The sequence below is a fragment of the Rattus norvegicus genome, chromosome 6, assembly GCF_036323735.1.
Source record: "Rattus norvegicus strain BN/NHsdMcwi chromosome 6, GRCr8, whole genome shotgun sequence".
Classification (NCBI taxonomy): Eukaryota; Metazoa; Chordata; class Mammalia; order Rodentia; family Muridae; genus Rattus; species Rattus norvegicus.
In genome coordinates this window covers 143,577,724-143,603,248 of record NC_086024.1, presented here as the reverse complement: position 1 = coordinate 143,603,248, position 25,525 = coordinate 143,577,724, and the positions used below count along the sequence as shown (strand labels likewise).

The 25,525-nt window shown below is 47.0% G+C and overlaps 1 protein-coding gene and 1 long non-coding RNA gene across 5 annotated transcripts in view; one reads left to right on the top strand and one right to left on the bottom strand.

The window, feature by feature from the left end:
* Ptprn2 (protein tyrosine phosphatase, receptor type N2) overlaps positions 1–20,681 on the bottom strand; it is a 752,006-nt gene extending 731,325 nt beyond the window's left edge. For 2 of the 4 annotated variants that reach the window (XM_039111861.2, XM_039111863.2), the window contains exon 1: positions 20,462–20,594. In XM_039111861.2, coding sequence (XP_038967789.1) covers positions 20,462–20,570 — 109 coding nt within the window. In that variant the 5' untranslated portion in view covers positions 20,571–20,594. Of the gene's footprint in view, positions 1–20,461 lie in introns of all 4 variants that reach the window. The other 2 variants (NM_031600.2, XM_039111862.2) reach the window with 2 other exon arrangements.
* A 157-nt stretch (positions 20,682–20,838) lies between these two features.
* Positions 20,839–23,715, top strand: LOC102548847 (uncharacterized). Its single transcript, NR_110712.1, has 3 exons — positions 20,839–21,052; positions 21,820–21,976; positions 22,698–23,715. It is a non-coding gene; the product is annotated as an uncharacterized LOC102548847 (long non-coding RNA).
* Positions 23,716–25,525: the final 1,810 nt, after the last annotated feature.

The window sequence follows — 25,525 nt, the reverse complement described above, 5'->3', positions numbered from 1 at the left end:
ATTATCTGCAGCCACACCAAAGGCGACAGGATCCATCTGAGGAGAGATGGCTCTTTCAAGGAATACAGCAGGGACTCTTGACCACAAAGACCATCTAATATTGGCACTTCCGTGGCCAAGCACCAAGATGAGAGCAGATACTTTACCAGAACAGTAGCTTCCCTCAGAATCCCAGAAAAGGTGTTGGTTCATGCCTAGCTGAGATCTAAGAACTTTACCACAAACCCAAGAAACAGCCATGGGATGGAACCCTCTGTCACCCTGACATGCTCTCTCACTTGGAAGGGAAGAACAGATTTATCTGAGATGCACTGCTATCACCACACCATACATGAGCAAACCAAGACACAGAACTGCTGGGCAGCACTGCCCAGATCATGCCCCAGGCCTAGGTGTTGATAGACTTGGCCCTTTCCTTTCCTTTTAAATAATTAATTAATTAATTAAGCATATCTATTATAAATAAAATTAGGGGCGTTGCATTGGCATGGAAAAGCTCTGTTCAAGTGTCAGTTCCAAAGCAAGAACAGAAAGTCAGAGAGGTGGTTACAGTGACTGGGATCTTCTCTGACCCATGGGCCATGGGCCATTTGTATAAGCTAGGGGCTGACCTGGCCCCCCAGCTCTAAGACATAGCACGGCACCTCGACCTCTAAGTCAGTGGCCAAAGTTGGAGACATGTCTGGGTTCTGAATTTCCTCCCTCAAAGAAGTCTAATGGGAAAAGATCTCACATCTTCATCAGCTTGCTCCAGTGGGAGGCAGATGTAAGAACACCCTTTCCCTGGGAAGTTGGCTGCTGCCCTCTGCTTCAACTCCCCACATGCCCAATCTCTGTCTGTGCATGGAGACAATCAAAAGTCAGAGGAAATCTCATGGTTCCCAGAGTGCAGGACGGCTGACACCACATCTGCCCATGGTTAAATGGTATGTCCCATCTAGCAGACAGCTAGAGAATTCCTCTAGTCCACACTTCACCCAGGCACTGTGACCAACAGGCCTGACAAGGCTAAATGTGGTAACATTTCTACGCTTCACACAAAATCTATTAACTATTACGCGGGCCACACTTACTTTGCGAAAGCTTTCCATTGTTGCCGGGTAAAATGTCATGACTCAAGCCTGGCAGGTCTATCTGGGCCTCCAGCTCTGCTCATTAACAGGCATGGAGGCTCCTGCCGCACAAGGGCCTTGGCAAGCAAGTCCCCAGTGAGCCCACAAGTTAATTAGCAGAGAGGAAGTATATACCCATGAGGAGACAGCGACTGACCAGGACATGTGTGAGCCTTGTGCTATAAAAGAAACAGACGGTGAGGATGAAAGATTTGGGAGAGGCTTTGCAGAGGTTAGAGGTGACATCTGTTCTATGGGTAAGGTCCCCAGGGTAGAAATGGCTGAGGTAGGCCAGTCTCTCAGCTCCTTACCCTTGTCCATCTGTGCCATGCAATATATGGGACTGTGATGAATAATCTTGGTTGTCAACTTGATCTAGAACCAACAAAAATGCAAGCATCTGGAACTCCTGTGAGAGATGTGAGGAACTTTCTTGTCCAGATTATTTGAAATGTGGAAGACCCCCACGCATGTATGTGGAAAGCATATACAATGGGGGAGTTTTTGCTGTTTGCCTGTTTTCCTTCACTCTTGCTGACAGGCTCATCTATCCTGTAGCTGCATTTTTCCTTTACTGTTTTTAGAAACAGCTTCTTTAGATTTCCAACATAGACTGGAAACCAGCAGGTCTCCAGAAACCTCCAGGTCTTTAGTGCCAGATTGGAACTTCTGAGACATCTGGCCTCAAGAGCTAAGACAGTCTCATATGTGTGAGAGAGCCCATGTTGGATTACCCAGACTATATCCTATAAATCGGTCTAATAAATCCTATACACATTGTGGTGATTTGAATGAGAATGGCCCTCATAGACTTACATACTTGAATTCCACACCTTGGTGGAACTGTTTGGGAAGGAGTAGGAGGTGTGGCTTTGTTGAGGAAAGCATGACATTGAGAGTGGGATTCGGGGTTTCAAAAGCTCACACAATCGTCCCTCTGCCTTGTGGTCATGGATCAAGATGTGAACTCTCAGCTGGGTCTTCATTCTAATCCTCTGAATCCATAAACCAAATTAAATGCTTTCTTTTATAAGTTATCTTTACCATGGTGCTTTATTACACAATAGAAAAGTAACTAAGAGGCTGGAGAGATGGCTCAGCGGTTAAGAGCACTGACTGCTCTTTCAGAGGTCCTGAGTTTAATTCCCAGCAACTGCATGGTGGCTCACAATCATCTGTAATGAGATCCGATGCCCTCCTCTGGTGTGTCTGAAGACAGCTACAGTATACTCATATAAATAGAAAGAAAGAAAGGAAGAAAGAAAGAAAGAAAGATTAAAGTAACTAAGATACTCAAATGTACATGCATATACACATGCACACACACATGCACACACATGTGCATGCTTGCACACGTGCACACACACAGAGAGAGAGAGAGAGAGAACGTGAGAGAGAATGAGAGAGAGAGAGAGAGTTCTGTTTCTTTAGAGAGTAAACCCTCATTAACACAGGGACAGAGTTAATCATCAACCAAACCTGCAATTCTGCAAGCCTGGTGTTAGGACAGCAGACAGTCCTAAGCACGCGTGTACAGGGAGGGACAGGGCTTTCTCCATGAAATGCTGGTGTTTCACCTACTTTGTGTCTCATGGAGGGGACAGCCAGGATAAGCCAACCTCTGGTGCAGACTCTTTTCTGGAAATATCTGTAGGCTTTTCAAATGCTGGGGCTAGAACTCCGTAGATCACACAGGCTGAGACAAGAACTCAACCACTGGGCAAAGCCAGCTCACAGGCTTTCTCTAAAGGAACATATCCTGGACTGCCAGGCTTCGGGTGTGGCCAAGCCTTCCATACACTCCTGACTCACTCCTCCGATTTAGGATAAGGAATATGAGAGTCTCAGGTGGATCCTTTACTAAGATCTTCTCACCACATCCTTCAGCAGCAGACACACCGTTGGTCTCTGATCCTGGTTCTCCTACCTCAAACTGTAGTATATTCCAAGTGTCTCCACCTACACTGTTTCCTTCCTTCCTCTGTAATCTTTATGCTGTTATTATTTTTTTTTTGCAGTGCTGGATATTTCCAACTGCTCAGCCAGGTATTAAGACATTGCAAGTAAAAAAACAGGAATCTGAAGAAGTAGACACAGAGATTCCAAACCCAGATGAAACCCGTGGAAAGGACGCTCCAGTTTCATCCACTGCTGTAAGGTCTAGGCTCTAAGTTAGGAATCTCTTACTTCATGTCTTTGAGGCAATCTATCAACTGTGCAGCCAGTAAATGCAGAGTGAGGTAAGGTCATAGACACTCTTGTCTGCCCCCCAATCCATAAGATCATAGACATATTTGTCTGTCCGCCCAATCCACAAGATCATAGGCACTCTTGTCTGCCCCAATCCACTCAGAATTTTTCCTTCTAAGCTTCCCTTTCATGAATTTCTCATCTTCAGAGTTTTCTCATAGTAATATGAAATAATCCACAAAGGCTAAGACCCAGTACATAATGTGAGTTCCACCAAGGCCAGCATCAGGGACCAGAGTCCTCAGACAGCCCCCACAGAGCAGGCAGTGTTCACACTGGGCCTGCCCCTCCACTGAGGAAGTGTTGGTTTCCCCATGGCTTCAGTGGATTATGTGGGATGCTACGCTTGTGGTGTGTTCTACTTGTTTTCAGAGCACCTGACGAAAAGCATCTCTCAAGGGTCACAGAAGAGTCGGCCATACAGATGCTGCTCCATTCCTTATCCAGAATTCTCAAAAAGCAAAGTGATTGCCCTAGCGGTGAAAATGTCAGCATCTCATGCCACAGTCATTCACCAAACTATTCTCACACAGCTATATGAGAACTTCCCAAACCAAGATCAGTACACATGACACATAAGTCCTCTAACACCAAGTGAGTTAACTGTGGTCACCAAAGCAAGCACTGAGAAAGAAAGTTCTGGAATAGAAAGGGTCTGGGGGTTTCTGAAGGCAGGAAAGGACTCACAGGAGGGGCAATTCTAGAAGAAGGGTCTGCCCATCATGTCTGCCACACAGTTCCTGAAGTCCCCAATCCATACTGATATTTGGACCATTTACTGAAAATGTGTTTTTCTACGGGGCTGATTATCTGGTTCATAGGACAGTGGTCCTGTTATTTCATGGTGAAAAGAAAGGGATGTGTCAAAGCTCTGATTTCCTCTCTGCAGATGCCTGGTACTGGTGAGGATAGGAACAGCCATGACACTAAATGAAATTTCTATGGATGCAAATATCCTCCTGATGTTCACTCTTACGACTCTGTACACAGACAGCACAGCTAAAAGGGGCTGCTGCAGGAAGCCAGCACAGCTGTGAGTCGGCTTGTCTGTAGAAGTTAACAATCACTGGAGGAGAGCAGATTTTAGGCCGGACCATGGACACAGAGACACGTGTAAGGAGGGCCACTTCAGGCTGCAACAATCAACCATCGCTCTCCCGTGAACTACTCCAGTCACAGATTCTGCTCAGGAAACTTCAGACAACACCCTGCAACCATCCTTGGACTCAGGAAGGCACAATCCTGTCTGTTGTCAATATTGCTGCTTCAACGTCACCCAAATTCTTGCCTCAACATCACCATGATTGCTTCATAAATCAATACAAATGGCCACTTGCATTGACTTTGTAGCTAGCTAGCTAGCTTGTTTGCTTGCTTTCTTTTAACTTTTGTGAACTCTTCATCCTCTGCTAACTTTCTGTAACCTGCATTTAGCTTAAATTTGACTTGACTGCTACAGACCCCAATGGCTGAGATTGAAGGAGCAAAGAATGTACAATTGTCCCAAAGGACTCCAGGGGTTCTTGGTTTAATGACATTGATGAAGCTCATAAACCTCCTGACCTGACAGACTCTGACACTGTGGAAAGACAAGTATGCCACTCTGCATTACTGGCATAGCATATTCATGACACTATCTGCTGTTGAAGGATCCCTGCAGGCCTTTTGGCCCTAATCCTTATGGAAATGGAGCTACCAGTACCTAAGCTTATGTCTCCACCAGAGAGAGAGCCGCTGTGCGTGCCCTGAATCTTCCCTACTCAGGCCTGAAGCACAGCATGAACCCTGTCCATGCTTCCCAGGACTGGTAACCCCTCCAGGGAAGGAGGACCCCTCGTGCCCACGGTTCCCTGCCTCCTCCTGCTGTATCTTTGCTCTGCAGCTCTTCATGAACATACTGTAAATTTTCTAACGTCCATCCGGATCCTCCGGTGATGCCTATGGAAAGGGTGGGTCATCAGATCCCAAAGTCTGCTACCAGTCATGGAGCCCTGTCAGGGGAGCCTCAGCGTTAAAATCGCTTCACGTTTTGTTCTCCAGCAGCAAGTGACTACACTAATCGAGGGAAGCCAGTTTCTAAATAAAGACGAGTGTACAAAACAGACCACCGGGCCCACTAATGCTGCCAGCATAGCTATGAGCCTTGAGAATGTACGTTTATATTATCTGAATGGTTTACACTGTATCCCAAACCAAATAAATAAGTCTCGTTCACTGACATTTTCTGAGCCGAAGGGTGGTTAAGACATTCTTAGAATCATAATCCAAATTTAAACAGATGTTAGTGTGACGGACAGCAGAGGCGCTGCCTGCGAGTCAGTGCAGAGACGTATCTCTGCACAGTGTAACTCTCACAGAAACACTCAAGGGACAGTTGTCCTCAGGCACCGTGCACTGGAGTGGTCAGTGTGATTGACAGTCAATACCCCATGCTACTCTTACCATTTTGGTCCAAGCTAAGCTTCCAGTGGGTAGCTTAGAATCCAGAAATACCCATGTTGGGAGCTAACAAAGGCCACAGAAGTTTCTGGACATGGTTGATCAGTGACAGCATGAAAGTACTTATGGAAATCACCACTCTTTATAATCTTTTTTTAAATGAATACTAGGGCTGGGGAGATGGCAAAGTACTTTTGTACAAGCATGTGCACCTAAGTTAAGGTTTCTGGCACCCGCATAAAAGTCTAAGCATGGTGGCACACACCTATGACCTCAGCACCAGGGAGGCAGACACAGGGGGTTCCCTGGGCTTGCAGGCCAGGCGGTCTAGCCAAATCAGTGACTTCCAGGTTCAGTAAGAGACACTGTTTCAGAAACTAGAGTAGGGAAATGATTGAGGAAGACATCTATTTCAAACATGGTCTCTATAAGCTCTCATGCACATACATACATGGGTGGAGGGTAGGAGAAAGGGACAGACAGACAGACAGACATAAATACATACAAATGTCAACTCCAACCCCAGAGGAACCAATAGAGCCCCATACCCACACACATCTTAAAGTCTCTCTTTGAAGACCCACAGACAACCAAACCAGAGTCATATGAACTTCAGAGCCACTGTTTGGCTAATTCTATACCAAGTCATTTTACAAACCTTATTCTTGACCTGCTGTGGTTTGATTTATTTTCTGTACCTGGCCCTTTAAAGGATCTCCAGTTGACTCTCTGCCCTTCAATAAACCCACAAAGTATCAAAAAATAAAAAATAAAAGCTACAACCCCTTGATACAGAAGCTACTGATACTTTGAGGACACTGGCCTAAAGACCCTTCCTGAGCATTGGAAGTCTGTGCTTGATACTTTGTGTATCTGCAGAAGTTACTAAGAATAGACACTGCTATCTCCCCACAAATGCACTCAGCTATGAGGCCAACCTGTGCCTTGCCCTAAGCTCCTCTACATGGTGTAGGTGATTTTCAGGCTTCACCTTGCCTTGAATATGTGACTATTTTACAAGCAGCTCATTTAGAATGAAAACACAGGCACAGGGTGAATGTACCTCACTGTGTACACAAACACATCTACCTTTCCAGCACCACCCACAGGGTACTATCATATACACTCATCAGAGTAGATTGGCACCCTGGGATCTCAGGGATATCTTTAAGTCATCAGGAAAAAAACAAATCCAAAATTTTACTGAACACATCAGACCAAAGAAAGGTAAAACTCCTGGAAAACAGAGCATACCTAATACCGTGAAGGTAACAATCCCCATCTAATTACCTGTATGTGCACACATGTGCATATGCACACATACACATACAAGCATCAGGATGCTAACAGGCACAGAACTCCTAACTATTCTAGGGGCTTTCCCTTGGCTTGGTCTTCAACGCCTGATAGTCTGCTCAAATTCCCACCCAACGTGTGCCTCCATTCATCTGTCTGGGCTCAGTCCTACATCTTGTCTCTGCAACTCAGCCCTGAGGATCACTTCAAATTTGAGACTCTGCAAGACATCTTCAAAAGGGTTGCCTACCTGCCCACATCTCCCTTCTCACCCCAGTGAAGCCTCTGAACTCTGTGAACTCTGCTGAGGCTCCTCTAACCCTTTATGGTCATATTCTCTCTCTCTCTCTCTCTCTCTCTCTCTCTCTCTCTCTCTCTCTCTCTCTCTCTCTCTCTCCTTCCCTCCTTCCCTCCCTCTCCCTCCCCCTCCTTCTTCTCCCTGACACACACACACACACACACACGCACACACGCACACACGCACACACGCACGCACATTCTCATGTATGGTCTGAGAGTTAAGACTGGAATAAAAGTACACTCACAAGTACACGCGCCCACTCAGAAACATTCAGACAAAATTAAAATAAACTTTTAAAATAGGACCTGAAGAGATGATGTTTCCATGGTTAAGGGCACATAGCACTTACTCTTGCAGAGGACCTGTGTTTAGTTCCCATCAGCCAAGCCAAAACTACCTGTCACTCCAGTTGCAGGGGACCTAACACCCACTTCTGGTCTCCATGGGTGCGTACACTCACATGCACATGCAGTCACACAGGCACCCATAAAATATAGTTGGCAATAGAACACAATTTTTTAAAAAGATTGGAATAAAAGAACCCGTGCTTGCCAAGAGCCGGCTATTATGAGAAACTGGAAATACTTGGCAAATTACAGCCAATAAAGCAAGAAATTTGTGAGTTTATTTTGACTCAATAAATTCTGACACTGTGGGAGAAGACAAACATGGCCATGCTTCTGACATAGTTTGTCATCAGTCCCATCTGATGTGGCAGCAAAAGCTGAAGCCCTGTTAGGAGCCTGCAGTAGGCTATCCTCACAAAGGTGGACAATGCACATTTGCTCAAACTCGTAGTCCTCTTCAGCTTGTGACAAGATGTACGAGGTCAAGGATCAGCTTAACTCAGCTCCATGCAAGCAAATCACAGGCTGGTGATACCAACATAGGGGAGGGGACTTAGTGGCATACACTTCCTGGCTCTGCTCTGCCGCACACACCAGGCAGGAACGAAACTCCACCAACTAGACCCACAACCAGCAACAAGGGGGGTTAATCTCCCTTCCCGCCTAATGCCTCTACAAATGCAGACCCTCTGGGGCACATATATATTTATATATATATATATATATATATATATATATATATATATATATTCAGAGAGGAAGAGGTCTAGAGGATCTGGTCGGTTTGGTGACTTCCTGAAGCTACTGTTTACTCCCTGAGCTTAATGAGTGGAATTCTACACCTCCCTCTATAGCATCCTGTGTTTTAATGAATTTCTCTCCAAGATGCAATGCCCTATCTCAGAGGACACTGCAACACAACAGTAGGATGCTTCACTCAGGCTAGGCTAGCACCCCCAAAGCCCACAGCACCAACAGCATCCCCCAAGTGCTGGTTCTGCTTCAGAGATCCTCGCCCATAGCTTTGCCTGAATCATGATGGGTCAGTTCGCACAGGTCCATACCTGCTCAGTGCTCGGCCCTCTCAAGTGAGAACCGCCCGCTTACTCAAAAGAAGTGAGTGTTTTCAGGACCAGATCTTCCTCCCTTCCAGGTTACAAATTGAAACGACCCGCCATGCCTTCCACAAGTACACCTTCCCCTCACGTATTCATTTATTCTGCTTAGATTAGAAAAGCAATACCTTTTAGGATTCTGAAAGAAGTCTAGCACGCGGAACAGGACAGCAGCCTGTGCTGGTCAAGGGGAAGTTTTAGGTCTGGAGTTAAATGTGTCATTTTATATAAGGTTACTTAGAACAATCTGGAACATTCCTTTCCCCCATACTACTTGGCTTTAAAGTCTATGTATCTGAAGTTCTTTCAGAGTTCCTACCATAAACGTTTAATCACTGAACAAGTGTGATGCATTATTTAGCAGTGCCAATTTAGAGCACGCATAGCTCTCTATACCATTTAATGCTGACTGATATTGTCAATAATGTCATTTGCTCATGCCCTAAAAGAGGTTCGCATCTAAATTACCCCCTCAAAAACCTGTGAAGAATAAGAACAGGCACAATGTCCACATAATTATCCCAATATTTAGTTCAACTGCATTTCTACTTTCCCAGAATAGCAACAGATCAAGAAATTCTTCAAGATCTGCATCCTACTTCTCAAAGACACTGAACAGAAATTACCAGTCTGGCTTCGCTGCAAGCTTCTGGTGTTGCCTTGTCCCTTGCCGCTCCGATATTTTTAATGAACAGACTTCTCCTGGCATGTCCTCAGCTGTGTACTTGTCAGATGAGCTGTATACAAGGGTTTCCAGTGGTGTAATTCACAGACTTCTAGTTATCTGGTTTGCGTGCTGTCCCCAGTCACCCGTGACTAGGGAGTGTCAGCTTGGCTTTTTTACACACTAAGGAAGGCAATTGCTTAAGAAACAACAAAAAATGGATTCCTGCCAGACTACACTAAAAATCCAGTCTTTATTGGGAAACTACCTAAACGTGACCTGGTCCACGGCTGGAGAAATGTCTCAGTTGGTAAAGTGAAGCTTGAGCCCAGCCCCCAGTAGCCATGTGAAAAGCCAGGCATCACGGTGCTTTCTGTAACCCCAGTGCTGGGGAGGCAAAACCAAGTGGATTCCTGGGACTCAGTAGCCAGCAAGGTCTAAGTTCACTTAAAGGTAAACCTCAGATCCCAGAGAAAGACCCTGTCTAAAAAACAAAGTGACAACATCTAAGAAACTGCAGCCAAGGTTGACCTGCAGCCTCCATGAACACCTGTGTGTGTACATGTGGGTGGACAGGCAGGCAGGCAGGCAGGCAGACAGACAGACAGACGACAGACTATATATATATATATATATATATATATATATATATATATATATATATATATATATATATATATTCTTCATTTGTTTAACATATTCCAGGCCACAACTTTGAAAATAAGAGCTTACTCTTAATGAGTTAGGCCTGAATCTACCCAGCCCCCACCTCGCTGGCCCATCCCAGTATGTCACTGGCACATCAACCCATATTCCCATTTGTGTCTCTGTGTTGCAAAAGACACAGCCGTTGACCATATACAACTCCAGCTGTCTAGAAGCAACAGAACCACAGGCCTTCACAATTGGTGCGGAGGGCAGAAAGAGGTGGATAGGCACAGCTTGTCCAGATTGCACTACACCCATCCATGAAGTACCCTGTCTCCATAACCCTGAGGTGAGTCAAGAGAGGGAGGCAGACACTGACCTTCCTCTTTATTGCTTTCAGAGAAAGGCTGGCTGCAGAAGGAAAGAAGCAAGAAGCAGGAGCAGAGACCAATCTAGAGCCGCACTCAGGGATCTGACACCCCAGGAGATCCCCACTGGGCTGCCTCCCTCACCATGCCATCCTACGTCTGAGGAATGGCCAGCAAGCACCCTTGCTTCCACCAGTGACCCATAGCCAGCATAGCCAGTCTGGGTTACATAAAAGAGAATGTGTCAATCATTTGAGAGGCCATCCTTAGAGCATGCAAAAAAAAAGAAAGAAAGAAAGAAAGAAAGAAAGAAAGAAAGAAAGAAAGAAAGAAAAGAAAACACTACAATCTAGACATGTCAAATGTACCTCTAAAATTGCATCAAATTTTGAATTGATCAAATGCTTACTGATAAAATATTTTAATTTTATCTGCGAAGATGGTATACTTGAGGCTAGAGAGATGGCTCAGCTCTTAAGAGTACTTGCTACTGTTCCAGAGGACCTAGGTTTGACTTTAACCCCCTTCCCCCCCTGTTGGAGTACAACCATCTGTAACTCCAGTTCCAGAGAACTGGATACCCTCTTCAGGCTTCAGTGGCCACTTGTGTAGGGTACAGATATACATGCAGGCAAAACATGCATGCACATTAAAAATAAAGACAGTGTACTCTTATATCCTCATCTGCTATATTTTTAACTCAAGACTGTGAAAGATTTACATAACCATCAAGGAAGCCATATTTCTTATATTAAAGAGCTTCAGGCTGTTGACGACGTGAAATATATGCCAAGAGAGACTATCACCTCTCGCTGTCCTTATCTGGCAATACAGTCACATCTGCATGCTGGCTGGGGACAACTATTTTTATAATATACCACTTTAAAATATAAATTACCACAATAAGTTAAGATGTAACGATAATGTCTTTGCAAAAATCCCGACAGTTAATTCATCTGAAGTCTCTACTCTCCAAAAACAACATTCCATTGCATCTTGCCGCCAACTTCCAACACAGGCTGGAAAAACAGCTTCCGGAAGTAACAGTTCAGACTTGCTGGGAACTGCAGTTTCCAAATCCTAATTCAGGTAGCCCTTCTAGAGCATGAAGAACAGGGTGTGTGGCTCATGCATTCGAGGATAAGGCCTTCCCATCTTCCTGGTTTCAAGTACAAGCACAGTATGCTAAGCTCTCTGGGCTGAGAAGCAAGACAATCACCCAGGGGTCCATTCTGTGCCATACATTATCTCTTATCAGTTTGCTCCCATTACTCATTGTACACACCACACCATGCTTCCAAGTCCACCTGCAGTCTCATTGTTACATTATACATGTACTTGTTTGTTTATGTATTTACATGTTTGTGAATCTATTTGTTGTCTTTCTTTGTTTGTATCACTATGTATCTCTGGCTATCCCAGAACTCACTACATAAACCAGGTGGCCTCACAGAGGCCCACCTGCCTCTGCCTTCTAAGTGCTGGGATTAAAGAAGTGTCCCGCTGTGCCCAGCTAGAATATAGTTTTCAGTCCAGTGAAGCAGCACAGTGTCTGTAACCCAATTATCCAACTTAACATTGCCTATTTCACAGATCCAAGAGCCAGGAACCATGACAAAGCAGGTGTGAGCACAATGTAGAGAACATACGTGTGCAAAAAAGAATGGTAACAATGCAAGTGCGAGAGTACAGGGCTAGGAGATTAGAGTGAAGGGGCTGTGGTGAAAATGAAGGGTGAAGAGGCTGGGGGGAGGGGAGACACAGGTGCAAGGGGGCCGGGGTAAGGATGCAGATGTGCGGGTGCAGGGGAGGGGAGATACCGGTTTAATGGGGCTGGGGTAAGGATGCAGATGTGCGGGTGCAGCGGAGGGCTGAGATGAGGGCCAGTGTCATTTGCAGGTATAAGAAAGTAAAGTAAGTATCAAAGTAAGTACAGATTGAGGCAGCTAAGCTTGAAAAGGATGCAGATAAGAGAATTCCCATTACTCATTGTACAGGCCACACATAAAGAGACAGGGAAGCTTCCCCAACTTTTGTGGAGCTCTGTCTCATGGTGGCTTTCAGCTCCATCTTTGATTAGGATTCTGCAGTACTGGTGGGGCGGGGCTAAATTAGCTTGACAACAGCTAGCTTCTGACAAATAAGGAAGCTTCCAAGGCTCTTGGTAGAAGTAGACATGAGGTGGGAAGCCCTCTGATTGGCACTCAGGCTACTTCTCCCAAACTTTATACCGTGTTGTCCATAAGAAGCACCAGTTTTTGTTTGCCAAGCCCTGACTACCTCAGCGAATATGCTAGCAGCTGAGCAGGCCTCAAGTCACACCTCAGCCTAACTGCTGCCATGAGTTGCACTACCATACTGCCAAAGCAGACAGAGCATCCACAGCCTCTGCCCACATTAGCAGCAGGCTGCAGGCAGCACAAGCAAGTTCTCTGTCATAACCAAGCTGATGTGATTGGCTACTATGCCAGGACTGGCCTGTACTGCCCAGGAAGTGCACTTTCCCTGTGAAAAACTATTTTGCCTCTCTTTTAGAGTCCTTGCAACAATTTCCAGACATACCTAGAGCTGCCCAGGAGGACTCTGCTCAGAAACCAGAAAATCATCCAGGGCTTGAAGGTCAAAACTCCTGTGTGGCAGGGTGCGGGTGCTATGCCTGCCTTCTCTGCACACTTCCGAATAAGAAGTATGATGAGGGAAAATGTAAGAATAAGTGGGGTGAGCCTGATGCATGGTAGCAAGCAGGCTCAGAGTAGTCCTTTACATGGTCCACTGTCCTCTACAAAGTTGAGGATGAATGCATGGGTGCTCTTGGAGTTTATGTATCATCTGATGGAAACACAAGCAAGTGTTTAAAACACCAGCTTTATAGATACCTCACTTTGTACGTTTCCTTTTTATTCCTGCAAGCCATCTATTTTCAGTATCAAAACTTCTGAAAGCAAGCAAAGTATTTGAACCTATTAAATAATATAAAACCCAATGTAAAATTCACACCTGACCAAAGAGTATTTTGTCAATGCCCTGGACCAGCTCCACCATTGGCCCACATATTCTAAACATCCCACAGATGGGTGACAGATGAGCCTGTTCCAATCCAAGGGTCATGGGGCAAAACCTGCAGCCTGCTTTATTCAATAAAGCTACACATTCTTGTAGAAGACAGAGTTCTGAGGACACATGTCATATAACAGACAATCTCCCCATCTCTGGAGATACCAAGTAGGAAAGGAAGAAGGCCCGTGTGAGTGACATTACAGGTCTATTGTCTCCCCCACCCAACCCCCATATATTCTTTCACCACCTGTGTTACATCCCCTCATCACCTGTGTTACATTCCTTCATCACCTGTGTTACATTATTCACCACCTGTGTTATATTCCTTCATCACTGTGTTACATTCCTTCATCACCTGTGTTACATTATTCACCACCTGTGTTGCATTCCTTCATCACTGTGTTACATTTCTTCATCATCTGTGTTACATTATTCACCATCTGTGTCACATTCCTTCACCACCTGTGTTACATTCATTCACTTTGTTACATTCCTTTACCACCTGTGTTATATTCATTCAGTACCTTTGTTACCTTCCTTCACCACCTGTGCTAATTACTTATCCATCACCAGGATAAAATATCCTGACCAAAGCAACTTAAAGAAGGAAGGGCTTTGGTTGGCTCTCGGTTCAAGGGTGCAGTTCACTATGGCAGGAATGTCCTAGAGACAGGACCTTGAGTCAGCTGGTCACATTGTAGCAGCCCCTATATAAAAAACCTATGTAGAACTACAGACCTAAGGAGAGCCATACGTGTATTTAAAGTCTCTGTGTGTGCACATGGGCATGTTCTCATGTGTATGATGCATGTGGGGGATGCACACGCACATTGGTGTACTTTTTTTATGAAGGCCAGAAGCTAATGTTGTATATGTACCTCAATCACTCTCCTCCTTAAATATTGAGACAGGATCTCACACTGAACCTAGGGATTGCAAGTTCAGCTAATCTAGCTAGCTAGTATGTTCTGGGACCCCTGATCTCTGCCTTCTAAGCACTGGGATTGTAGGTGTACCATTATAACCATGTAGCATTTACATGAATTGTGAGGATCTGAGCTCAGCTCGTGACTTCGTGACAAGCTCCCACTGAGCCGTTCTCACCCCCATGGATGGCAATGTCTCTTTCTTTCAAAACCAGATTATTTTTTAATTATGTGTCTATATGTAAGTATGTAAATCTGTGTACAGGTTCTGTGGAGACCAAGGCATCAGAGTCCCTGGGTCTGGAGTTACAGGCAGTTATGAGTGCACCCAATGAAGTGCTGAGAACCAACCTTGTGTACTCTACAAGTATTCAAAACCCACTACTGAGTCATTTCTCCTGCCCCTTGTCAATCTTAAAACTGAATTTTGAAGGCAAAGCTCAACAATGCATCCTCCCCTAGCACGATCCTCTCTCGCAGGACCACACATTATTCCCTAGAGCTGACAGGAAATAGCCTTTGCCTCCCAAATCAAGCAGTGTGCCTATGTGAGGCAGATGTCAATGCCTCAGAGACTAAGCAGTGATGAGCCAACTTGCTTGCAGGGGACACTGCTACCTACCTGACCCTCCTAACCAAAGCCCAGAGCTACGGAGATGCAGGTCCCAGCTCAAAGTTCACCTATGGAAAAGGGACATGTCACCACTGGCCAGGTCTAGGTTTGAATGTGGCTATCTCAGGGAAGGTTCTGAACTCCAGCAATGGGAAGGCTCCCAGAAGAGCCTCATCCACTAACTTTCTGCCCTAGATATTTAAAAAGCAGCTGGCAGGGCTGTTAGACATAACATGAATTAAAAAGAAAGGGGGGAAAAAGACCTTCCTTGGATGAACTTTCCACACCGTTTCCAGGCAGCAGAGAAGACAGCTGTTTGGGGCCCTCTATGAACCACGTTCAGAAACAGTAAGTCCAGCTGGGTCTACATTTACCAAGGTCAATTTAGAGTAATGTGGAAACAGCTGCCAGGTGCTTCTGAGTGGAGCTAGAGTTATCCACACGGTCAGCTGTTTGCTTTCTGTGGGAGACAGAACATCTTGTCAGAAGAGATAAGACAACCTTCTGGCTAGCTCAGGTGTACCAGCCTTTGTCTCAGGTGTGACCAGGTAAAATCTCTGCCCTCTTCTTGCAGTTCTCACGTGCCTTACACACATAAAATACTCCTAAGCTACCGAGACTTGCATACATTCAAGCAACCCTTAAATGTCTGCCTCCCAACACCAGAATTGCATCTAGCTTAGAGCACATATGGTTAAAAACATCTTTTCTATTGCTTTTCTATTTTTGTGATTAAGCACCATGATAAAAAAAACGAATTTTGGACTAAAGGGTTTATTTTGGATTATAAATCTCAGGTCATATTACATCACTGGAGGAAGTCAGGGCAAGAACTCCTCAAGCGGAGCAGGAACCTGGAGGCAAGAAGTGGAGCAGAAACCATGAAGGAGCACTGCCTACTGGCCGCTCCTATGGCTTGCTCAGCCCACTTAGTATAGCACCCAAGACCACCAGCTCATGGTAGCACAGCTTACAGTGACCTGGACACAACCACATCAACTATCAATAAAAAAATGTTTCATGGGATTGCCTACCAGTCAGTCTGGTGGGGTATTTTTTTTACTTAGGTCCACTTTTGCCAAACGACTCTAGCTTATATCAAGTTGGCATAAAGCTAACCAGCACACTGAGGATTCGTGTTTCTAGGTGTAGTAACCACCCATCTATTGTTTCTTCCTTCCATTTGTGGGTTGGTTTGTTTAGAGACAAGAAGGATATCTCTGTGTAGTGCTAGCTATTCTTGAACTCACTGTGTGCACCAAGCTGGCCTTGAACTCACAGAGATCACCGTGCCTTTGTCTCCCAAGTGCTCAGATGAAAGGATTTGCCACCATACCCAGCAACACTGCTTAATAAGACCACGAAGAGAGAAAGTCGAGTGACCCAGCCCTCCTTCCTACTCTCCTCTTTCTTAACTCACATTCATAAAAACAAAAAGAAATCGCCACATAAAGGAATATAAGGAACCCCCAAGAGCATCCGGCCTTGAAGTGAACATTATCACCTACCCTCCCTCTGACTAGCTCCAAGCTACAACCTTGGTCTTCCCAGGGGGTGGGAGCCCAAAATAAAAACAACATAGTTGGAAATACATAAGGTGTCTCGGGAGTGTGTGCAGGATGAGCCCAAGGCCACCCAGGAGGAAGCAGATACAGATGAAGTGGTCTCCTCTTCCTGGGAAGGGGTGGTAAGGAGAGAACAGACACAGACCTCCAGTTGGTAACCTTGTCAAGCAAATCTGCTTTGAGAAAATAGCTGTGGGCTTTGCAATGCACAGCAGGGCTCAGCAAAAAGAAGCCATTTAGAACATCTTTTTACTCCCTGCCTATCTCTCACAGGCTGACGCACAGAACTGCCAACTCTGGACAGCAGTCACCTCACAGCTCCATGCTAGGGCGTCTGGTTCTGTGCAGGAGCCCCATTGTCTGGCACCTTTTTCTGTTGGAAGACCAGAGTTCTCCACATAGCTCAATCCTGCCTAGATCACAGCACCTGAGGCAGATGAAGAAACACAGTCACCAGTAGAGCTGGCTCACAGACACCAGGCTTCAGCTCCAGGGTAGGGGTGGGCTGCTCATTTATGTAGAACCCGACAGAATGAAAATCTCCAGGCCTCGTGAGGCAAACATGGATCTGCGCTTTTGTGGGAGGAAGAATCCTTTGATTTAAAAATAAACAATCACGCCATGCAGTTCACAAAGCCAGCCGACTCCTGCCTCTGCCAGTTCTGTGTCTCAGCTCTGTGTGGGCTCGCTAGTGAATGAAAGCACGCGTGGGCAAGTGGGGAGGCAGGAACAAAGGGTCAGAATGAACATTCTGCGTGAAAGGTAGGCTCCGGCTTTGGCAAATCCAGACATGTTACTTCAGCCAGGGTTTGGCAGGGTTCTTTATGCCCCTGCCCCTTCAGTGTGGAGAATATCAGAGAAAATTCACAAACAGGCTTCCATGGAAATAAAGAATGGTAGTTTATGTTTAAATCAGACCTCAGGAAGAAGTCCGGAGGATCTGGACAGTATGGGGTCCTGAGTTTCCAGGGAGAGAGAGAGGCAGGGGACAAGAGACTAGGGGAACAAGGACACACAAAAATGGGAGAGTATGAAGAGACAGTCAATGGACTATCATGAGATTGTCCCCTCCAATTCAACTATGACTAGTTTCATAGATCATTAAGGCCATCAGGGGTCCTTTCCTGTCAGAGATATAGCAGAAGTAAGGGGGTGTTATAGTACAGGCTGCAAAGCACCACAGAGAGTAGTGTGAGACAACCCCAGGTATACCACTGATGGCCTCAATGACAGCTTTGTCACCATTTAACTGAGAAGTGCGCCCTGTTCATTCAAGGTGTCCCATGTAGGAAGAATCAGACCTTCCGTCCTGATAACATCTGGCCCTGGTTCTAACCCACAAGGGTATTTAATGCAATGGAGGAGGGAAAGCAAACAAACAAATGAATTGTGGCTCTTCTTCAACCATCTGTTCTGCAGGCCCCATCCCAAGAGTAAGTGTTAATAGCTAAATAAAAAAAATAGATAGATAGATAGATAGATAGATAGATGGATGGATGATAGATAGATAGATAGATAGATGGATGATAGATAGATGGATGGATGGATGATAGATAGATGATAGATAGATGGATGGATGGATAGATAGATGATAGATAGATGGATGGATGGATGGATGGATAGATAGATGATAGATAGATAGATGGATGGATGTTGGGACTTGGGATGTAGCTCAGTGGTAGAGGGCTTGCTTAGCAGGCACAAAGCCATGGGTTCAATCCCCAGCACTGAAAGAAAAAAAAAAGAGACAACAGATGCCTCAGCATTGCCAGGTATTCTTCCTTTAGTTTCTTCAATAACGTACAATTATTTGGGTCAAGCTGTTACCAGACAAGAGCCTCGCAGCAGCTACCTTTCACAAAGTTATTGGCCCCATGTAGTCTCGGTGCCCTAAGAATGGGTGTCAGCACTCAGGGAGAACCATGCAGTCAGCCCAAGGGAAGAGAATGCTGGGATTGGTGCATATGACAGAAGCCAGGTCCAAGCACCCAGGGAACAGAGGGTTGCAAATGTTGCCTTCACAGCACTTCTGACAAAGCCTACATCTGTACTATTGCCCCACAAAGCAAACACTCCTGAGACTGACTTATGACCCACGGTACCACAATCAGTAGCAGCATGCCCACCCCTAGATGGACAGGGGAACATTCACTAACCCGACCTTCCTGGCTGAGCCATCAAACAATACTTCTGCCATGTTTAGGGTGGACCAGCAATGCGGGTCACACCTTTTGATGACATGGCTCAACTTTGGTTGTTGTCAAGACAACACAGTTGTGTTAGGCAGGTATCCAGGATGACTTATGTCCAAACATTTCTACATTGGGTTACCTTTGCCAGCCTCGCATCCCCAATCTTCTTCCCCTTTCTTTGTGTTTTTGGCAAAATGCTATGAGCCATCAACTACCTAGGAAAGCATCTCCTCCCTGCTCTGTCTACCATAGGTAGGTCCACCTCTGCTGTCCTGCTTCTCCCTGACCTGTTTCCAGCCTTGAGCATGTGAAGGGTGACATCTGGCCATCTGGGCAAGGAGCTTTCCCTTGAAGTGACAGGCCAGTTTCTAGCCAATAAGAAAGGAATAGGAGGGAGAAAATTGATGTATATCTTAGTCTTCGGGGTTCATCTGGGGTGAACAGGGCAAAAGCTTCAGACACACACACACATACACCCCAGAGCACACACACACCCCTACTGAAAGAAGGACACGTTTAGCCACTCAGTCAGGAATAAGGGGCCTGTGAGCTGGTCATGGGGAAAGTAGACTGGGGGAAAAAAAGTCTGTTCAAGCAGTCTCAGGTGGTAAGCAGGGGCCTCCTTTCCATACTAAGTATTTCCTGCAAACTAAACTAGACCCTCAGTGTAGAGAGATCAGGAAGCCAGGAGAGCCTGGAGAACCAGCCCTAAGCTAACCAAAGGGCTGGGAGAGCAAAGCAGTCTTCTTCCCTGCAGTCCCTTTCTTTGAGTTTTGTATGGTTGAAACACCTCTGAAGACCAGAGGCGGGAGGAAGGAGGTGTGGAGCCTGAGGGGAGTTCAGGCCAAGGCTGCAGCTCACCCCTTGGTGCTTACCATCCACAGGCGTGCACACTCTCTCCTCTAACACTGATTGTTTTAGTCCATTATGTGTGGTAATTCTGGCCCCAAAGCCTCTTACAAACATTGGTTTTATGGTAAATCTCCTTAACAGATAAGATTAGCAGGAGGGAGGTGCCATGTCAGAAAGGCCACCAGTTCCGCCCTCCCTCCCTGTCGCCTTTCCTTTTCCTTCCGCGTGTCAGGAAAGGAAAATGTCGGTCCAGTCTTCACCAGCAGACCGAGGATTTGCCTCGTGAGAGGGAAAAGGCAGGTGCAGCACAGGGTAGCAGGAGAGGACAGCCTCCGTGGAGGGGCCCAGCCACTCACTAAGCCACCTCCTGGCCCTTCAGGTAGCACGCGGAGCGCACGGACACACGTAGGAAACACGAGAGCAGGCAGGGCTCATAGACACGCGCAAAGCGTGGACACTCGGGGGTGCACAAACACGCGGGGCGTGGGCAACCATATGGTTGAGCTGTCCCAGGTCCCTATTCCCTGACGCAGGAGCCCATAGCCAAAGGGGGTGGGGTCGGTCACTGGGGAGGGAAACTGAGGCGGGGGGGGGGCGAGACCCGCCCCACGTAGCTGGCGAGGACCGGAAGACGCACGGCGGGCCCGCGGGCCCTGCGGCTGCGCACGGGCACACAGGACCCAGCGCCTGCTCCCATCCCGGCGCCCCTCACTCACCCAGGCGCCCTGGGAGCTGCCGGCCGCGGGCAGACGCGGGGGCCGGCAGAGCGCGAGGCAGTGGCGGCGGCAGCAGCAGCAGCAGCAAAAGCGGGAGCGGTAGCCCCATCCCCGCAGCCGGTTGGCGCTCAGTCCATGGCCGCGCGGGAGCGAGGACTGATAGGGATTTAGCGAGGCGGTGCCAGCTCCTTTTGCGGCGCTCTCAGCGCTCCTGCGGCGGCGCCGGCCGAGCTTCAGCACCGGACAGCGCCTCCGGCCCCACCCCCGCCGCCGGCCCCGCCCATGACCACGCCCTCTGTCAGCCATGCGCGCTCAGGCACGCCCACCTCGCGGGGATGGGCAGGAGGTGCTCGCTCCCGAGAAGCGGGCTCTAGCCCCACAAGCTGTGGTCCCTTCTGCCTTGGGCCTTCGAGGGTCACCCTGCAGTGTCAAGATGAGTTTGTGGAGAGAAGACTCTTGGAAGTGTGGTTGTGCTGCTGAAACACCAAATTCCCCCTTATTCCGTTGTGTTTAAATTCAACTGTCCGCAGTAAGTGATGGGAGGCTGTTGGGAGTCTGCAGGCATAGATCCACTGGGAGCTGCATCCGAAGGTAGGCAGTTAGGCCTGGAGAGGAAAACTTCGCGCAGGGCCTGCGGAGGAGGTTGATGGGGTGGGAGGTCCAGATGGCACCTTCAAACATCACAAAAGGAGCCAGGGTGACCGCGGAGTGTACCCCATGCTGTGGTCAAGTATGAATTTCAGACGTGTTTGCCTGGGGGCCTTCCATGCTCACAATCTCTCATCTATCACTGAAATAACCAGTGCTGAAGGACCAAGTGCAGATTCTCAGGCCGCTTTCCGAAAAACCCATAGACAAAGGCAGGGGTGGTACCCCTGGCATCCGAAGACTGTGGGAGGGTGCGTTTGGGCGGGGGGATGTTTTGAGTGTAACAGTCTCGAAGTATGCATGCTTGCATGTGAGGGAACAGCCCACTTCCTCCCTCGGGTCTCTTGTAGAGCCAGTATCTTTCTATTTCATGTCGTTGTGGCACTGCTAGGAGCCCCAGATACCCTCATGACCAGGCAGAGACGTTTGCCCTCCCCTGCCTGGCCAGCCCTTCCTCTTCCTTCCATCCCTACCTTTAATGTCCCCTTGCCACAACATCCCTTGGTCATTGCCACATTGTCCCTTGCCGAATGTCTATTTGGTCTGACTGGGGCTTTGGGTGGCAGTGAGTAAGTTATCTTTCAGTCTGGCCTGTCTACAACTAACAAAACTAGGTGTTGGGCCTGAGGACTCTGACATCCATTCTGGTACCTTTGTTGGGCTCCATCCTGATTTGCCTTTCTAATCTTTAGTCTCGGCCTCTCCTTCAGACCTGTGCTCCCATCTCGGGAAGTAAGAATTCACCTTGGAGAAAAAGCCCATACTCCGTAAGACCACCATAGCAACAACCACTTCACAGCAACACGGTCCCCTGCAAGGATGTTGCCTGTGGTTCTGAAAACACCCATCTGGTTAGAAAGAAGGATGGTAAGCCTAATAAACACTTAGGCCATTTTCAGTAGCCTAGACTATGCATCAGCAGTTAGAACACTCCACCCACAAACAGTGTAAGACCCTTAAGCAGACATCAATGGCACTGATTGTCTTGCAGACTGCACAAACTGCTTCAAGTGTCATGCCTCAGCTTGCCAAGAATACCTTTGATCCCAGATGCTGAAACATGAGTGAGCTCAGGGGTGTTAGAGTGAAGGGTGGATGGAGTAACAGGGGACAGCCTGGGTGGGCAGATACGCCCGGAGATCCTAACAGTCATGTCGTGAATCTGGGGACAAGAACAACAGGAAAGGAAAACACACAGACAGCTAGGTTCTTCGTAACAGGGGTATTTAGATATTGAGGGCAGGAACATGGGGATGTTCGGTGAGTCTTCAGGAGAAGGCTTTATCAGCCTGCCCCAGTACAGTTTCTCCAGTACAGAAGAACAGTAAACCTCACACCCTCCCTTGGTGAGGTTGCTACACCTCCATGTAGAAGGGCCAACTCTCCACAAAGCCAGATCTGGTCACACCTGCAGTGACCCAGGGACTTGTAAAGCCCACACCATCTGTCACAACAACAGGCAACTAAGTAGGGCAGCAGGAAGACCCAGAGGAGTTTACCTGGACTTCCTGGGCCTACATCCTGGAGCACTGTTTGCTTTGGGCTGTGGTATCTCTCTCCCCATCTAGTCTTGTTTATTGTTTGACAGGTTCTAGGCTGGGATTATTTGTCCTGTCGTTATTTGACTTGCTGCTTCACACTCTCCTGAGCAAGGCCCTATCTCATGGCAACGTTCTGAACTTCAGAGCTCCGTGTCAACATGAAGGCAGAAGAAAATGCCCAACAGGAGAAGAGAAAACAGCATGGGTGTGTGAGGGACTGCAAGGATTATAGCAACAGAAACAGCACAGGGCCTGGGGAGGTGGCGTTTCAATAGGTAAAGTGCTTCCGAGTAAGTGATTCCCGGAACCCAGGGAAAGTTGGGCACAGCAGCTCATGCCTGTCAACCTGCTCCTACAGAAAGATGAGAGGATCCGCAGAAGTGAGGCAGTCAAGCATAGGAGGCAACTTACTCACCTGGAACTGTACTTGGTCTAAACCGTGTGCACATTCCTGTTCTGACATTGCGCTTAGCAGCCTACACTGCTGCTATCCTGCATACACATCCCCCTCTGATGTGCTAGCAACCTTGGACCTCAACGGACTCTGAGCAATGCGATAAGATTCTCCTCCCCTTACTGTCAAACGTGGACAGTTTATACCCAAACGCTAATGCATTCTGGAGGGACAGCCTGAACTGGTTTGGGGTGCATGTACAATAGGGCAAAACAATGAAAACTGTGTCCTCAAGTGAACTTTTAAGAAGAATCTATCTACTACATTATATCTATGAGTAATTGAGTATGCATATAGTTAAAATCATATAAATTATGGGGAAGGCCACGGACTATATGAAAAATGGTTATATGATCTTATCTATTCATCAACACAGAGAAACACTCTCACTAGACCCCCATAATAACCAGTTTCCTCCTCCTCTTGAACTCCACAAGAGGAAGCCCCAAACAATAGTCAGGACCCCAGTCTCCTCCCTCACAGCTGGCTGTCAATCATGACAGTCAGGACCCGAGTCTCCTCCCTCACAGCTGGCTGTCAATCATGACAGTAGAACCCTCTATTCTGTACTGGTGTACTGGTGAATAAAATTACCTTGCTACTTTTGCAAATCTATGTGATCCATTATTTCAATCCTTTCAATAAGAAGCCAAGAACCTGGAAGCAAGTTTGTGGGCCAGCTAGCCCGGTATATGCTATAGCGAACAACAAAAGGAAGACTGTGTCTCAAGGTCAAAGTCAAGGACGGACAGCCAAGCATGACCTCCGACCTCCATGCCGTGATATGCATGCACACAAATACACTCACGCTCAGATAATAATACACACACCTACACCACAGGAAAAATAATAAAAGCTAAGGAGGAACTGTAATCACTTATAAATAGAACAGAGAGTTCATGGCCAGCACTGCTCCTCCTGTTCTGGGCTCGGAATTTTGATGAGGTCAGATAGAAAACACTAACGAGATAGATGGACAGGCAGACAGATGGATGGACAGACCGAATGTAGAAGGCAGGGAAGAAAGGGGTTGTTAGGAGTGGCAAGGCTTTCTACTCCTGTTCTGCAAACTCTTGGTTAATCTATGACTTCACTGCACTTGTCAGTGCAATTACATAAAAGTTGACTGGAATTAATGGTGACGTCTAACAAGAACTCGAAATCATTCGAAATGGTGTTGTCATGCCTCTGATTTTGTTTTTTAAAAATGTCACAAGGCTGGAGAGATGGCTCAACAGTTGAAAACACATAACTACTTTTGCAAGAGACCTGGATTCAGTTGACAGCACTCCTGTGAGAGGCTCACAACGGCCTGTAACTCTAGCTCCACATGGATCTGGTGCTCTTGTTCCCCGGGAACAACACACACACACTGGTTGAAGTGCATCAATAACAGTGGTGATGATGGTGGTAGCAGTGCTGGGTTGGTGACGATGGAGTGAGTCAAGTGGTAGAAATTATTGCCTGGGTGTGGACGTGGTGCTGGTGGTAACAGTGACAGTCGCAATGATAAAAGCTACAGTGTTGGAGATAGAGTGATGGTGGCAGTGGTGGTTGTTATGACAGTGGTTAGACAGTGGAGACCACAGAGGTGGTAGTTGTATAAGTGATGGTAGTGGTGGCAATGGCTATGGTAATAAGGGGTGGTGATACAAAGGTGGTAGTAGAGTAGGTATTGGCAATGGTGTTGCCTTCACAGACCTTCCCCATCCCATAGCCAAGGGAACTCTGATTTTCCTTCAGGATTTCCAACCTCGAACTCTTGTCTGTCAAGTGGTTGTGAGCAAGGCTTAGACCTCAGAGCATCTCTCACCTTCCTGAAATGTGAGTGGACAGAGTTAGGCAGGATGAGGCTGAGGCAGTCGTGTAGCTACAGCACCAAGATCCAGGCTTTAGTGTTTGTCTTAATCGGTGTCACTGTTGCTGAATCGAAACACCATGACCAATAAGCAGGTTGGGGGTGGGGAGGAAGGGTTTATTCGGCTTACACCTCCACATTGCTGTTCATCGCCAAAGGAAGGCAGGACAGGAACTCACACAGAGCAGGAACTTAGAGGCAAGGGCTGATACAGAGTCTGTGGAGGAGTGGTGCCTACTGGCTTGCTTCCCCATGGCTTGTTCAGCCTGCTTTCTTATAGAACCCCGGGATCACCAGTCCAGGGATGGCTCCACCCCCAGTGGGCTAGGCTCTCCTCAATCAATCACTAACTAGGAAAATGCCCTACAAGCTGGCACACAGCCTGATCTTACGGAGGCATTTTCTCAATTGAGGCTTTTCCCTCTCCGATGACTACAGTCTGTGTCAAGTAGACATAAATTTAGCCAGCACAATCAATGTTCATGGCTCAAGTCCCTGTTTGCATTATTTCCTGGACTCTATGGAACAGTTGCCTTCTAATAAGGTCTGCAGCTGCTGGTCTT